Source organism: Gadus macrocephalus, chromosome 19, assembly GCF_031168955.1.
Source record: "Gadus macrocephalus chromosome 19, ASM3116895v1".
In the NCBI taxonomy this organism is placed as follows: domain Eukaryota; kingdom Metazoa; phylum Chordata; class Actinopteri; order Gadiformes; family Gadidae; genus Gadus; species Gadus macrocephalus.
This window is the reverse complement of record NC_082400.1, coordinates 7,061,256-7,077,908: the sequence shown is the minus strand read 5'-3', so window position 1 is coordinate 7,077,908 and position 16,653 is coordinate 7,061,256. Positions and strand designations below refer to the sequence as shown.

The 16,653-nt window shown below is 45.1% G+C and overlaps 2 protein-coding genes across 3 annotated transcripts; both read left to right on the top strand.

Annotated features, from left to right (window-relative positions):
* Positions 1-208: 208 nt before the first annotated feature.
* entpd2b (ectonucleoside triphosphate diphosphohydrolase 2b) lies at positions 209-14,034 on the top strand. Of its 2 annotated transcripts, none has more exons than XM_060037874.1 (10): positions 209-511; positions 5,976-6,093; positions 7,128-7,278; positions 9,214-9,373; positions 9,736-9,963; positions 10,190-10,465; positions 11,025-11,144; positions 11,721-11,855; positions 13,022-13,480; positions 13,703-14,034. In XM_060037874.1, the coding sequence occupies exons 1-9, from the start codon at positions 398-400 to the stop codon at positions 13,238-13,240; spliced, it is 1,521 nt and encodes a 506-aa protein (XP_059893857.1). In that variant the 5' UTR covers positions 209-397; the 3' UTR covers positions 13,241-13,480; positions 13,703-14,034. The 2 variants fall into 2 exon arrangements, with proteins under 2 accessions (XP_059893857.1, XP_059893858.1); XM_060037875.1 differs by lacking the exon at positions 209-511 and adding an exon at positions 3,841-3,987.
* Positions 14,035-14,711: 677 nt separating this feature from the next.
* Positions 14,712-16,632, top strand: phpt1 (phosphohistidine phosphatase 1). The gene is made up of 3 exons (XM_060037876.1): positions 14,712-15,075; positions 15,378-15,505; positions 16,135-16,632. Exons 1-3 carry the CDS (start codon positions 14,910-14,912, stop codon positions 16,225-16,227), a joined length of 387 nt encoding a protein of 128 aa, XP_059893859.1. The 5' UTR covers positions 14,712-14,909; the 3' UTR covers positions 16,228-16,632.
* The last annotated feature ends 21 nt before the right edge of the window (positions 16,633-16,653 follow it).

Sequence of the window (16,653 nt, the reverse complement as noted above, 5' to 3'; positions counted from 1 at the left end):
TTCCCATCACCCATTTACAACTTATTCCCATTCATGCCATTTCTCCCACCTGATCTTACACTTGGACCAGCCAACACATGACGAAACGTTTCCTCCATCCATCTCCACAATGCCGCTAGTAAACCGGGGATCTGTTTCCATTCAAACGCCTCCAGGGAGGACGTGTTTAACAACAGCGGGGCGCGTGCTCACGTAAAATGCAAAACAGGGCTGCACGTGCACGGCGGCGGAGGCTTTGGCGCGGTTGACCATGCGTCGTGCCAACCTGACTTAAAAGTCGTAGCATCGGGAGCCTCCCCCTCACTTGACCGCCCGTCGAGAAGGCGCGTACGGTAACTTACACACATTGAGAGAAGCAGGAGACCCCCGGCCGAGTGTGTAGTTGCAGGGCTGCTCCATGGCGCAGAACTCCGCGTACCTTGTGCCATTCGCGCTCTTCTTCTTTGGGATCGTTGCTATTATGCTGCTCACGATCAGGACCGAGGAGACCCTAGGGGTACCGGATTTCATGGTGAGTGATGCCACCTTGTTTGGTTATTTTTGGAGCGGGTATGTGAGCGCTATAGTGCTGCGGGGTCATATGCCAGAGCCAAGAACGTAACGTACGATTCTAGCTCGCACTGAGCCGTGCGCCAGGGCGCAGAACACATTATAGTAAAACAGATCATGATAATAATCAACGAAAGTACACTCTATGATCAACGATAATCCAGTGTTTAACCTACGCTTTGGTTCAAGTGGGTTCTAATGTGCAGCCTAGACTGGTGTATGTGCCACTTTACACTGGCCTATAGTGTTGTAGTGCGCTAGGTGCTCTACTCTAACTAACAGTAGGCTATACCGTTTAATTAATAGGCTGCCAGAAGCCTGCACAAGTCGCTTTTTATTAGTTCAATGTTTAACGTTCCTCCGAGTTTACAATATCTTTATTTTACAAGTTTGCAGCAGGTTGTAATGGTGCAGACATGCAATGCTGCTCCCTGTTAAACTGACGCATCTTAATTGCATTTATTTCAAAGTAGGCCTAATGCATAAGTGGTTTTATCTATTTTTAATTTCAATACTATCAACAAAACTGAAACTGACCAAAAACCAAAGGCTTATCCTAAACACAGATTCCTGCTGTTTCTTTCGAAAACGTTATTCTTCGATTTTAAAGTACAAATAGCCTCCAAATTGTATCAAAATAAATTCGCTAATTAGGTCATTAGAGAAGCGAAAGATGTTAACCAACTACAAGTTAACCAACTACACTGGTTATTCAAATTCACAATTATGAATGACAAGAAAATTCCATGTGTGATCTCCTGACCATCCGTGTGTGTGTGTGTGTGTGTGTGTGTGTGTGTGTGTGTGTGTGTGTGTGTGTGTGTGTGTGTGTGTGTGTGTGTGTGTGTGTGTGTGTGTGTGCGTGTGCGTGTGTGTGACCTGCGCATAGTGCTTAATTCTGAAAATAATTAATCACAAATCAGTTATCAGTTACATTTAAGAATAATACTTCCTCTCTCAAACTCTGAAAGAAAAAAATATTGTTTTAAAACTCACTTTAAAACAAAAACAAAATTCTTAACGATGTTCCTTATTTGACTGTTGGACTCAAGTACTCCACTCAAGCCTCCTGTGGAGGGTGGGCGTATTGGTAATCCAGAGCACAATGTTTAATAAAACCTGTGCGTACCACCAGCCACAGACTGGTAACCATGGCGACCGCTCTTTCACACCGAAAACCTTGTCCTGAATACATGTCTCTGCCTCAGTGAACCTGATCCAGTCACCACCCCACCACCCACACAAACATACACCTTGCTTAACCTGCCTTGCTTATGTGCAGGGCAGAGGATTGAGTTGCCTGTTTTGCGGTGTGGGAGGAAACCGGAGAACCCTAAAAGAAACCCCAAGTAAACATGCAACATTTACAAAAGTGAGGGCTTCGGTGTAATCTTTTCAAAATAGAAGCTATGTGTCGGGTTCCACAAAATGGCAGACGAGAACCCAATAGCACGACAAGAGAAACAGTTTAGGTGAAGAAACTGTGTTTATTCCAAGCAGAGGTCAAACCAGGTAGTCAATCCGTGTAGCAAACAAATCCGGTAGGAGCAGCCAAAGTCCAAAAAGACAGGTCTTTGCATGTTAAAATACACTTTGAATAACGTATTTACAAATTACATTATAAAATTGCATAATGAATTGTCAAATGCATAATGTAATTCGAAATTGCATTGCCATTTGAATTTTGCTACATATATGCTTCCATAAAGAACTGAGGGAAATGGACCGGTACATATACTGAGGGGCTGATTAGCTGATGATGAGGAGCAGGTGAGTATGGCAGGCCAGGTGAATGAAAACAGCAGGTAATGCAGAGCAGGAGGGAGTGGCAGAGTCTGAAATGACAGGAGTAATGCTGCTATCCATTTGGATGGTACGCTGGTACGAACGACCAGCTTCAGCGAGAACGTGACGTATTTCCCTTGCTCCAGCCTTCCAGTTTGTCATTTGTGTTTCTGTCGAGCCACGAGGGGGAGTAGTAGCAGGCTATTCATCATTAGCAACATAGCCTCTTTAGCAAACCAGCTTGAAAACACAACTTTACATTGAATTGCATGACCGTGCAATGCATAAATTGGTGACCGGATTAAAGCAGCAATGAAATCAAGTGTGTAAGAGGTTTTAAAAACGACATTAAATAGGGCTGAGCAGCTAAAGGTCCAGCAGGTGGCAGAGGCCAGAATCCTCAACAAACTGGCCTCAATAATGTCTAACCCCACTCACCCACTCCACGCCCTGAAGGTGATCAAGAACAGCACCTTCAGTCAGAGACTAATTGCACCAATATGCAAAACGGAGCGGTACAGGAAGTCCAGTATACCAGCTGCCATACGGTTTTACAATGCACAAAATTTACTTTGCACCTTATAGTATTTAGTATTTATTATTGTATTTATTGTAGTATTTAAGTATTTTAGCATATGAGGGAATGTGTGTTTGTTATGTCTGTCCACGCTGTTGTGACACTGTAATTTCCTGTAAAGGATTATTAAAGGATCTATCTATCTATCTATCTATCTATTAAAACCACCAACGTGGTACAAATAGAAAGAAAATACATCTCATCCCCCATTAACTACGGGCGCAGCCATCTTCTTTGCGAGTTGTAAAGCTCTGCTCGCTCTACATTGAAAGCGACGAGATACTACGACCAAAGGGGGGCGTGCCTCAGTGAAATGCCGCAAGAAAGCTGGGAGATTTGCAACTTTACCACTTCGTAAATCCAAATGGATAGCAGCATAAGTGTGGCAAAACAGGAAACAGACAACTGAAAAACTAAAGCCTTGCTGAAGTTGTGACAGAACCCCCCCCCCCCTCTAGGGACGGCTCCTGACGTCCCACCGGGCTGGTCAGGATGGTCCCTATCGAAGGCTGAGATGAGGTCAGGGTCCAAGATGTTACGAGCCGGAACCCATGAGCGCTCCTCAGGGCCATAACCCTCCCAATCGACGAGGTATTGAAGACCACTTCCCCGCCGTCGCGACTTGATGAGGCGATGGACAGAGTAAGCACTGGAGGACCCCCATCAATGAGCCCGGGGGGGCCGGCGGGGGTCTGGAGGAGGGCTGGAGCTGGCTCTCCGTAACGGGTTTGACCTTGGAGGCGTGGAAGGTGGGATGAATCCTCATAGAGCGAGGAAGGCGGAGACGGACTGCAGCAGGGTTGACGACCTTAGTGATGGAGAACGGGCCCACAGACCTTGGGGCCAACTTCCTAGACTCTACCCGGAGTGGGAGGTCATGTGTGGACAGCCAAACCTTCTGACCGTGAGTGTAGCATGGTGCAGGTCGGCATTTCGCTGGTACCGGTCGGACGAACGCAGGAGAGCAGAACGGGCCCGCAACCAGGCGCACCGACAGCGCTGGATGAACGCCTGGACAGACGGGACACTGGCCTCTCGCTCCTGCTCACCTTAGATTTTCCAAATATCTTGCAAATGTGAATGATGCAAAGTATAGAGCATCGAACCCTCGAATCAGTGTGGCCAGTCTTCCGATGAGACAATGCCCGATTTCCTGGCTCTGTGATCGTATAGTGTGACATGTTAAATCGTGGAGGAATATCTGAGAATCGTGTAGTCTGAACCAGCCAGAGGACACTTTAGAGCTCCATTACCTCACTGGACTCTGGAACACTTTAGGGTTCCATTACCTTACTTTAACACTTTAGAGCTCCATTACCTCACTGGACTCTGGAACACTTTAGGGTTCCATTACCTTACTTTAACACTTTAGAGCTCCATTACCTTACAGGACGCTCTAGATCTCCATTACCGCACAGGACTCTTGAACACTTTAGAGCTCCATTACCTCACATGACTCTTTAACACTTTAGAGCTGCGTTACCTAACAGGACTCATAGTCACATTAGCAGCCTTTTATGTAACAAGATTTGAGCAGCATTTTTCCTGATCCCCTTGACAGTTGTGACATCTTGCCTACTTGGTAGACAATTAGGGTGCGGACCTAAAACCTTTCACCTGGGAGCAGGCCTGCCTTAACCTGCCATTGGGCCCTGGGGCTGAGAGGTTTCGTAGGCCCCCTGAGAGGGGATCTTACAATGAAGATGTGTAACCTTTTTCTGACATTTTGCCGTTGTTGAGGGGTGGGGGGTTGGACGAGAAATCCTGACGGGGGGGAGGGGGGTGAGACGACTGTGGCTGTGGTGTAAAGGGGCCACTGGCCCTCTTTTTTCTTGGCTGATTATAGGCCTCTGATCTTTGTAAGCCCCAAACAAAAAATCACATTGTCTTGGGCCTTCGCCGATCGGGGGGCCTATCATGGGCCAGTATAAAATAAAAATAAAAATAAAGATTATTATTTATTTTTTTACTGCAGCTCATGTTAGGCCCCCCGATCGGCGTAGGCCCTGGGGCTTCAGCCCAGGCAAGCCCGTGCATTAAGGCGGCCTTGCCTGGGAGTCATTTTCAAACACCCTGGATGATGATCTGCCGAGGGTAAATGTTTGGAGGTGCAGTAAGATTAAGATGTTGAGGCCAAAATGTAGGCCTTTAAGTGTTCCTCAACACACACACACACACACACACACACACAGGACATGGAAGAGAGACATCTGTCTCTCATCCTCCTCACTTCCCTCTTGTCTTCATATATTTGTGTTTTTCTGGATTTGCATCATCACAACCTTACCTCTAATTTTCCTACTGTAGGCCGCAGTTTGAAACAAACAACTGATACTTGTCAGGGTAGAACTTCAGTCTAAATCATAGCTACTGCTGATAGTTGGTTTGGATTTTTAACCACATTGCTATTTTAAGATCAAAATATTTTTAGCTCTGATTAGAAACTGTGTTACCCTCCTTTGTATCTGATGATCAACCCATAACCTTTCATACTGTATGAAAGGTTATGGGTTTGATACTGTATGATGGCTTCGGTATAATCTGTACCCCCTGGTGAAAGACTAGATTTTTATTATGGCCGAGAAGCTTGACCCTCTCTATCAGATGCAGCTATCAAAATCAACTGCAGCAAAATATCATATTTATTTAGAGGACTCCATTATAATGTCGTTTCACACACTTTTTTATCCAAGTGTAAAATAGTGTAGCGAATGGCAGTTCAGGGATGAGAGGGATCTTGATAAGTGGTATGCATTCTTAAATGCATTCATGTCTTGTACCACGTTGATGTTAGTTCTTGATATTGTTCCCTGTTCGTTAACTAAAGTAAGGTATCACTCTTTCAGAAGAAGTTGGTACCAAAAATGAAACTGTTGATGTAACTGCACACTGTCCTGATATCAAAAGCATCATATTTTAAATTGCCGCAGGGGAAGTAAGACTTCCTTTAAAATGGCGTCTTTCTTTGACCGCAGAGACTCTCCGTCCTTCCTCCCCTGTCTCCCCGCCGCCGCTTCCTCATTTCCTCCTCCTCACCCGTCTCCTCCTCCTCTTCCTCCCCCAGTATGGCGTCGTTGTGGACGCAGGCTCCTCCCACACAGCCATGTATGTCTACAAGTGGCCGGCAGACAAGCAGAACGGCACGGGCCTGGTCACTCAGCACCGCGAGTGTCTCGTGAAGGGTAAGGGTGTGCAAGGGATCTCCCCCCCCCCCCCCCCCCCCTCAGCGCTGACCCTTGACCTCTCAAACCTGCTGTCAGGGAGACTCAGAGTGGTAGATAGACCAGCAAGATGGATTCCACCAAGCAATCAGGTATACAAGAGACGCCCTGAATGCTCATGAGTAAGCTACGAGTGTCCTCAAATTTAATTTTGTTCTGGTCCACTTGAAACTAGAATAATATTCCTGTAGAAGACTGCGAGCCCACTTGATTGGTGACCCTATATGACATCACAAAGCCCCCGTCCCAATCCCACCGGTCACCCATCGGAATCTTGCAATCAGTCTGTTCTTTTGGAAAAGTAGCCAATCAGAAGGGAGCTCATTAACTCTTGAAAGGAGGGAGGCGTGTTATCCCCATGGTGACGAGTCTACCCATGGCAACTTTGATACATCTTTTTAATAACTTTGTTGTGTATGAGTGTTTTAACGAGCGCTGTGATACGACGTTACTCTATAACTGTTATGGAAGCATAACCCTCTCTCAGACGCCGCCATCAACATCCACTGCTGGCCAGACAGAGCTCCCCGCATCCACTCACACACCCTATGTCGTGACATTGAGGGGTACGCTAAAAGACACTGCAACGTCACGAAAAGAACACCCCATGTGTTCAGAGCAGAGGAGAACGTTCGCAAACTGGTTGGATCTGATAAAAAGATGTGACTAAAGGAAAGGCACTCTTCTTCTCCGGGCCCTTCTACACCTCAAGAAGTGTATGTGTTGTTAATAAGCACAACTTTTGATTACAGATGACAAAGTCTAGTTCAAAAGCCTGCATCTATCAGCGTAAACCTGTTCTCTGAGGGCCGTATCACACTTGAGTGATTGCAGGTCTTTCAAGGTTTTCTGCTTTGGTTGTTGAGTGCCAGGGTGTGCCCTGCATATAATATCACAAAGACGAACATACCGGTCAGGTATATCCCCCGAGGGCAAGTCCGTTGTCGTTGTTGTTGTTGTTGAAATCCAAGGGTGTGTTTTTACTATGTGTTCAGGAGGTGGGATTTCCAGCTATATGGGCCAATCAGGCGCAGCAGGGCGGAGCCTGGAGGCCTGTCTGGACAAGGCAGTGGTGGACATCCCTAAAGCAAGGCATCACCTCACCCCCATCTACCTGGGAGCCACCGCGGGCATGAGGCTGCTGACGTGAGTGCTTTTGCGTGCGTGTGTGTGTGTGTGTGTGTGTGTGTGTGTGTGTGTGTGTGTGTGTGTGTGTGTGTGTGTGTGTGTGTGTGTGTGTGTGTGTGTGTGTGTGTGTGTGTGTGTGTGTGTGTGTGTGTGCTTATTCACTAAAAACCAAAACCCCCTTGATTCTGGGGGAACCAAAAGTAAAACTAAGTGTTTATGGATCAACCCCGTCTCATGACTCCGTCCACAGAGGGCCTCTCTGCTGGAGGGTTGATGGTCCACCTTCGGTCGGCTCAATGACTCCCCCTCGTTGTCTGAAGTGTTAAAACTAAAGAACAAACTTGTTTGGTATCATTCATATGAGAAACTATAAAGTATAAAGATCTAAGTATACAGGACCCCCTTCTTTTATATTTAAAATGCTTATGTTTCACTGGCTGCTGGTGGAATTAATTCACCTGCTTGTATTTAGTAGCCTCTGTTTGTTTTAATACGAAAGTCCCTTTATGTCTGGGGTTAGGGTCAATACTCATTGAGTAATAACTGTTTCACCACTTGCCTGTCTGTCTTGCATGTTTTAACCCGCCGTTGCCCCCTGCGCTGGTGATGGTGGTTATGGGGGTGGTGGTGGTGTAGCATCGGATCCAGACGGATAAGAAAAGGGAATGTGGAAGTGAGAGTTCCGTTTCGGTTCCTGGTTGCTATAGCGATGCAGTACAACAGTACAAACGGTCAATAAAAAAAGAGAAAAGAAACTTAATTCTGCACTATCTAACCTTTTAGAATGCAGCTATTTACTCCGTCATGCAGTATTTGAACTAAAAAGATTCTCCAGAATAAAATGGGCACGTTGGAATATCTCGGACCACAGTAATTTAAGGAATGGCCAACGTTCCATATAAGCTATGAGTGCAGTGCATGCTCAGGCGTTTAGAAAGAAGACTGAATTACCATTTGAGTATTCAATTTAAATTTTTCAAAAAAGAAATCTCAACAAAATGTTTTGTTTGTTGAGAAATGTTGTGTTTCCTCCGATTAATTCATTTTCGAACAACGATTAATACAATGTCGCCAGGTTTTGACCTTTCAGTGAACCTTCTTTGAACTGCTGACTCAATGCTGCCTGATGCCCAGGGTTACTCAATCAGAATGCCCAATACCAAAACCGCTCACCACTGCGTCTGAGCTATAGCTACAGCGAGATATAACTAGTTATAAGGGATAATGTATAGAACACCGGTCATTATCCGGAAAATAATCCCGAGAGGGCGAACAGGACACCGACGAGCAGCAAAGGTGTCTTGCTTCGACCTGAAGGGGCTTATTTTCGATAATGACCGGCGACGACGTCCTGTACATTGTCCCCTTATTACACGGCTGCTTGCCAAAACTAAAAGATAACTTCACACGGTGTGTCTTTTTAGAATTGATTTGTTACAAGTATTCATAGCGTTGATCAGCAGAGAAATAGTCCAGCAAAGACGTTGACGTCGCTTAGCAACCGAGTACGCTGGGGTTGATAAGTTACCAGACTACTTGCGGAGTAATACGAAAGACGGCAAAAAATCCACTTTCCTTGACAGCTGTCATTATATGCTTAGCAACGGGGAATTATCTAATATAAATCACTGTCAGAAGTTGTGAAGGGCCCATGCAAGTGAACGGAGCGTTCCACAACATTGAGAAGAGCCGTGTAATAAATATCTATAACCGTTGCTACGACTGAGACCACTAGAGGCTGAAGAACTCACATAGTGCAGGTTTAAAGTTGGAGGATTCTACACAGTTATACCACTCAATAAATTCACATATGCAACATTTTAGCTTTCCAAAAAAGTAACCAAAGTCAAAAGGAGAAATCAACTGTCTGTTAGAGATAAGTCCGTCCGTGTGCATGTTACTCTCGAGATTATAAACTCAGCTGCCACTGTTGGTTTTATCATTTCCTCACAGTCTCACGCACCCCAACGCCTCCGCACAGATACTGAAGGAAGTCGGCCAAAAGATTCAGTCGTACCCTTTCAACTACAGCGGGGCGGCCATCCTGAGTGGCCAGGCTGAGGGCGCCTATGGCTGGGTCACCGTCAACTATCTCCTAGAGAACCTCATCAAGGTACAAGGAGGCCATCGTTTTTTTTCTTCTTCTGTGAGTCAACAGTTCCGTCTGTTGGCCACTCGAAAAACACTTATAATATTCTGATTCATAATACTTTAAAAGTATATTGAATTGAAAATAAAATAAATATATGGATAAAAGGGAAAAAAAATATGGGTTTTTGTTTTCACCAAAAATATAAATGTGATATTCCAAAGAATTTCTTCTACACATGAGGCTAACAGGCAGCGTAAGGGCATCCTGTTCATGGACACAGGTAGAATCGGGGGGGGGGGGGGAGTCAAAAACAAACAAGACCTGAAACAAAGTGACCGTCTGAACAACATATGATTGATTATAATCTCTCCTAACCTCATCAGTACGGTTTCGTGGGCCGCTGGCTGAGCCCCGACCGACCCACGGTGGGGGCCCTGGACCTGGGCGGGGCCTCCACCCAGATCACCTTCCTGACGGAGCAGCGGCTGGAGGACAAGCGCGACGTGATGGAGCTCCGTCTGTACGGCCGCGACTACTCCCTGTACACTCACAGCTTCCTGTGCTACGGACTCGACCAGGCGCTCAACATGCTGCTGGCTCAGCTCATCAAGGTACTGCACGCTGGCGGCTAGGTCCAGATGCATGCATACATAATGGGTTGTGATAAAGAAAATAAACACATTATATTATGATTATACTTCATTATTTCTACATTGTGTCTTCCTGCTTTTCATGCCTTTCTCTCTAACTCCTTCTCTCTCTCTCTCTCTCTCTCTCTCTCTCTCTCTCTCTCTCTCTCTCTCTCTCTCTCTCTCTCTCTCTCTCCCCCTCTCTCAGTCTCAGTCATACGGCCAGTCTGGGGCGGTGTCCCATCCCTGCTACCCCACTGGCTACGAGGTAACCTTGGAGATGAGCCTGGTGTTCGACTCCCCCTGTACATCGAGCAGCCGGCCTGTCCCCGCCCGCCCCCTCCTGGACGTCTTGGTGAAGGGGACGGGGCACTACGACCAGTGCCTGGGCAACGTCTCCCAGATCTTCAGCTTCAGCCCTTGCCCCTTCTCCAAGTGCTCCTTCAACCAGGCGTTCCAGCCCAACGTCACCGGGAGCTTCATGGTCAGTCCGCTTCCGACTCTGCTCAGACGCTGTGGCGTCTCCTAGCCTCACTGGGCCATCCTGAGATCACAAGCTCACCTTTCAGTTTCAGTATTGCCTTTCAGTATTGCCTCGCAGTTAAATATTTACCAAGTGGACGGTCTTATTCCTGCTGTAATGGGTTTCCATGTATGGGCGCGGCCTTATGTTCTCCCAAGAACTCGGGCCAATCAGAGTGAATAACAGAGTGACACTCGTTCCCTCCGCTCCTGCCTAGTCCATTGTTGTGGTCACCTTGTGTTTTGGTGCTAGACTCTGGAAGGAAAGGCACCACTAAGGGATTAAAGGGTCACAAATGTATTCTTGCTCCAGGACAAGGCATCATTAAAATCGATCGGTATAGTCCGAAAGTCATCCCTCAAAGGAACAGATAACCGATGAAAAATGGCTCCAATTGGAGTGACGTGGTCACTTTTCTACAGGAATACATTATTACAAAGTATAACGCGTATCTTAAGTAACGGTGTGTGTCGACACTCACCACTAACTCCAGTGTTGTCCCTTTACCCCTCCTCGCCAGGCGTTCTCTGCCTTCTACTACACCCACGCTTTCCTGGAGAGAACCACAGGGATCTCCGTCTCCAGCCCCTCGGAGCTGGAGGAAGCCGCCAAGGCAATCTGTGGGAAGACCTTCGCTGAGGTACCCGTCACCTCGGCGTCCTTCATGACCCTCTCTTCTCTGTCGTTGGGAGGCATGTGCATGAGTATGCAGATGAGAGGATGCGTAACCCGTTATGTATCCAAGTCACCGTGTCCGCATCAATGAGCAGAATCAGATCTGATTCGCCTTTTGGGTACAAATGTAGACACCGGTTGAGGACTTGCAAACTTGAGAAATGTATAATTTTTTCAGATAAATGAAGATACATTTAAGCGACATTTGTGTAAATGATTATGTAAATTAGCCATTATGTGCCATTTCAAAAATCGATCCACTTGTGACATAACAGTGCCGCAGGGTCCGACTTTGCTGGAAGGAGTTGATTGTCGGACGGTATCAACTGGTTGGTGAACTGGAGTTCATCTGTTCCACCACATTATGGGATGTGGACCCACTCGATTGTGATGTCACAAAGGGACAGATTTGAAAATGCCTTTAAGGCATCAGACCGCAGACATTGGGGATTTGAGCCCACAACCTTTAGGGGTGGGTATGAAACAGCCTTACCGACCAGTGGACCGTCCTGCCCCCCCCCCCCCCCCCCCCCCCCTCTAGCTGGAGCGTCTGGCCCCGGAGCAGAAGTCCCGGCTGCAGCAGTACTGTGCCACGGCGGCCTTCATCAGGGTGATGTTGCTGCGGGGCTACGGCTTCGACCGCACGTCCTTCCACCACATCTCTTTCCAGAAAAAAGTAGGAAAAGAATCTGAGGTTTATTTGGTATTTTATCATTCGCTTGCATCTAGGGATGTCCGATATTGGCTTTTTTGCCGATATCCGATATGCGATATTGTCCAACTCTAAATTTTCGATTCCGATATCAGCCGATACCGATGTCGATATTTGGGTTATTTTTCCTCAAACCTAATTTAGGTAACATTACATATCTCCTGTTGTGGAATTAACACAACATGCTTAATGTTATTGTGATGCCCCACTGGATGCATTCTTGAATGCAACAAGGCTTTCCAAATGTTAACATTGTCTGTGCAAAATAAGAAAAATACTTCAACTTAATTTAAGGGAAAAGTGCCATGTTTATTTTATTTTTTTTAATGGTCTCAGACAACAGTTTGGATTACACTCTCCCTGAGATAATCTTGACAATGCCCACAACAAATAGGGCAAACTTGACTTCACAAATGATAAAACATTGTACCTGAACAACTATGTGCAACATAGCAGTATGTTTCTTTAACTAAAACTCAATAACCTTAATTGAATAAATGCACAAATATGAGTGAATTACAATGTGCACTGTACTGCACAATTTTGAAAACATTTATTTGAGCTATAAATAAATTAATTAAAAAAAATAAAAAATAATAAATATCGGTTTTAAGGCAAAAAAAATCCGATACCGATATTGACCGATATTACATTTTTATGCTAATATCGGGCCGATAATATCGGTGGGCCGATAATATCGGACATCTCTACTTGCATCCTCAAAGAACATGATGGTGCCCTGACTGCCTGTTTTACACTGGCATGTTACTATCTGATTAAATCTAATCGAATTGAATCTGTTCAAATGCAATCTAATCCGATCTTATCAAATGTACTTTAAAGGTGACATATTGTACCACCAGGTGTGAGTGTGATTAGCCGTTACAAGCCGTTTTGAATATCCGTCATGAATCTAGGTGGACACACCCACTAGTGATGTCAGTAGAGGCAGATTTTCAAAACGGCTTGTTGCGGCTAATCACACTCACACCTGGTGGTATAATACGTCACCATACTATAATGTGGTTTTATGTCATCTCTTTGATTCTGATGTCATATCAGATGTAATCTCATCTCATTGATTGTGATACCATGGTAGCATACTGAGTGCCGGTCTGTTTCCCCCCCAGGCGGGGGACACGTCGGTGGGCTGGGCCCTGGGCTACATGCTCTCCCTCAGCAGCCTCCTGCCAGCAGAGGGCGCCCCCGTCATGAGGTCCCTGACCCACGGGGCCTGGGCGGGGCTGCTCTCCCTCTTCATGCTCCTCCTCATCGTCGCGCTCCTGTTCACCCTCGTCAAGGCCATGGCTGTGATGAAGAAGAGGAGAGGAGGAGAGAGCCACATCTAGTCGCGTTCACAGTAAAAGCCCCCGTGGGCTTAGACCAGAATGAAATGGGATTTTTCACTCACTCGCGTCGTTATGCCAACCACCCACACATCGCCTGTGAATATATTGTGCCCTGTCTGAGTCGTAGTGTTTGACAGTAGTTCACCAGCCTATGCGAAGACCCCAATTTAGATTTCATTCTAGGCACACAGGGGTCTTAGGAGCCTGTGTAGAAGTAAAACTGAGTGTGCTTTTTTTCCTGTCCGGATTGAAGTCAAATGTATTCATGGCCCCCTTGTTTTATCAGCATGTATGTGGCTGTTTGTGAAAATGCATTCGTTTGTGACATGGTTGAGTGTCCACCCGGACGTGTCCGTCTGTCCATGATTCGTCTGGGTGCACGCGCTCACTCCTGATGTCACGAGGAGTTTCATTATGAAATGGTTCATCACAGCTTTTGATGAAATAGGAGGGGGCTTTAAGAATGTTTTTGTTTTTTTGTGTTTGACTGGCGTAAACCGAATCTAAAATGCCCTCTGGGACATATGGCGTAAGGGGTCATGTAAAGCCAGCTGGTTGCCATCTGGGTCCTGTATGAACCTGTTTGGGTTTATTTCAGCAGTTTGACTGGCTCGCTATACATTTACCCACTTATTGTAAGTCGCTTTTGATCAAAGCGTCTGCTAAATGCCCTTAATGTTAATGTTAATGGATATAACCAAGGTGTTCAATAATTTTACACCAAATATAACAACAAATTGTTGCATTGATTTACAATTATTTCATTGCTTCCGTGAATAAAAGATTGTCTGTAAGATTCGATGGTTGGATATAGCAGCAGTCTGCTATTCGTAAATTACCAATCAGAATCGAGTATTCAGCAATTGTAATAATATATAAAATATATATTTTTTAGATACACTTGTACAGTTGTGAGTGGGACAATTACATTTCATAACAAGAAAAAATGTGTTTGCATGGTATTTTTATAAACAACAAAGCAGGCTGACAGCCACAGAAGCCTCTATGATATAGAATAGACTTGTTTATTTTATTTTATTTTTTATTTTTATTAAACTGAAACACTGCCTAATTGTGATCAGACAGAGAATTTGACATTTTAATGAGCAATAGGCCTACATGTGAACATTTATTTACAAGACTTATTACCTTTATTTTTTCAAGTTCTTTATATAATTGACAAAATAAAAAGTTTCAGTGTACAAATCAAATGGGGGGGGGGGGGGGAGAGCTTTTAATCACCATCAGAAATTAATCGTTGTGTATAGACATGTTTGTGCAGACAAGCCTCCATTAAAAACATGTATTTGCATTCCACATCGTTATTGTCCTAAAAAGTAAAAAAAAATTGTCTGGCTCTGTATTTTGTACCTTTATTACGAATTAAATTGTCATCGTTAACAACTTGCATGGGACTCATGACGGTAAAAACTACAACGGCCACAATCCAGTCATTAACGGAAGTGTGCAACTCTGAACATGACCGACAGGCAATCTCCGGATGTAAATGGGGTGCTACTTCAGTCCATCCATGGTCTATCCCAGCAAAGCTACATTCTATCAGAAAATTCTACCCTAAAATTAGCTACAAACGTTGTCATTACATTCAGCTAGTGATAATTGCTCAACGTTTTCTACTCATCCCTGAAAACCATCCCACACCGTGAAGATGTGTTCTCAAACGAAGGCTGCGGCGCTCATGGCCAATATTCCCCAAGCAGAAATCGATCCGACGGGTGTTTTCAAATACGTCCTGATCCGAGTCCACAGTAAAGAAGAAGGAGACGATTCTGAGATGGACATCGTGAGGGGATACTCTTGGGCCGAGTACCACGGTAAGCCAGTTACTTAGTCATTCTGAAGTGTTTTAGGCTGCAGAAAAAGTCCCTTAATCATCCTCCCAACCCTACTTAATGTAATAGTCTGTGTCAACAACCAGGTAACCTATTCCAAAGATGAACACAAGTGTGAATGAAGTCCTACATGCAATGACTCACATACTCACTTAGTCAGATTGTAGAAGCCAATGGTCACCTGCATGTCTATAGACGCTGAGTCCGTACAATATGTATTTGATCATGGACAGATCTACAATGACTATACTCGTACTACAATAACGTATACCACATCATTTCAGCCGACATCTATGACAAGGTGTCTGAAAAGCTGGAAAAGGGAGGCCTGCTGGACTGTGAGTGTGTCGGCGGAGGAAGGATCAAACACGAACCTGCTGCAAAGAAGATCCACATTTACGGCTACTCCATGGTATTAGCTCACCTCACGACTTATTTAACGTGTCTTCATAAAGGATTAATATCTGAAGACTCACACCTTCAAAACCTGACTGATACCACTACCTCACTGCAGGCATCACTTGTGAAAAATCGCCTTGATTAAATTTGTATAATAATAAATACCAACCACTTCAAGGCATTTTTTTTACTATTATCAATAAGCAGACGTTTTTATCCAAATAGGTACTTTTCACTAACGGAGATAGGGGTTTGGCGGCCTATTGCCGAACGATGCATGGGAATTGGATATTGAACCCAGTACCTGGCAGTCAAACACCCTAACCACTATGATATTCCTCACCCTTGCATGTCATTTTTAAGTACATCATTTATTTAGTCTCCTTCACACCTCTTCCTCTTGACCCCTGACGTAGTCTGTGATGAATCCCCATGGCTGAAGCTGCCATCCACATTTCCCCGCCATGGGGATTCTAAACGGACCACATCTTTAGTATAAGAGAGAAATAAGATCCCCAGGTTGAGTAATGACCCTGGTGCTGCAAGTGTCCACTTCTTACTTGTGTCAGAAAAAGGTTTGCTTCATGGGGGTGCTGGGAAAGAATCAACCCCTCATCCATGCCTCTGTCTGATTGGTTGCAGGGTTTTGGCCGAGCAAACCACTCCGTTTCCATGGAGAAGCTGAAGCTGCGGTATCCGCTGTACGAGGTGACCTGGGACAACGAGGGTTACTGACGACCTCTGACCTCACCTCAGGGAGGTGACCTCTGCTTAACGCCATCGTAGAAGTCTGCCCTCCGTCCGCCGCGGGGGAAACTAAAGCCGCTCAGAGTAATACACGACTGGAGGAAGAGTTTTGATATCTCTCCATGATATCTTTATCTGAGATTCCTAAGGGCATACTCGCAAAGCACCACCGGCCTGGTGTCTGTTCATTTAAATGTATGGAGTAAGTTTACATTTCAGTCATGACGAGTGTAAAATAACCATTTTGAGTTGAACATCTATCATTTTAATGCTATGATTGTATTATTTCAGGAACATGGTTGTTGGTAAGACTATTCTCTAAAATATACCTCTAAAAGAAGCACTAGTGCAGACTTTATTGTGTTGTAAGATGGGATAATAAAATACTTTTTTGAATAACTGTCTCTTTGTTTC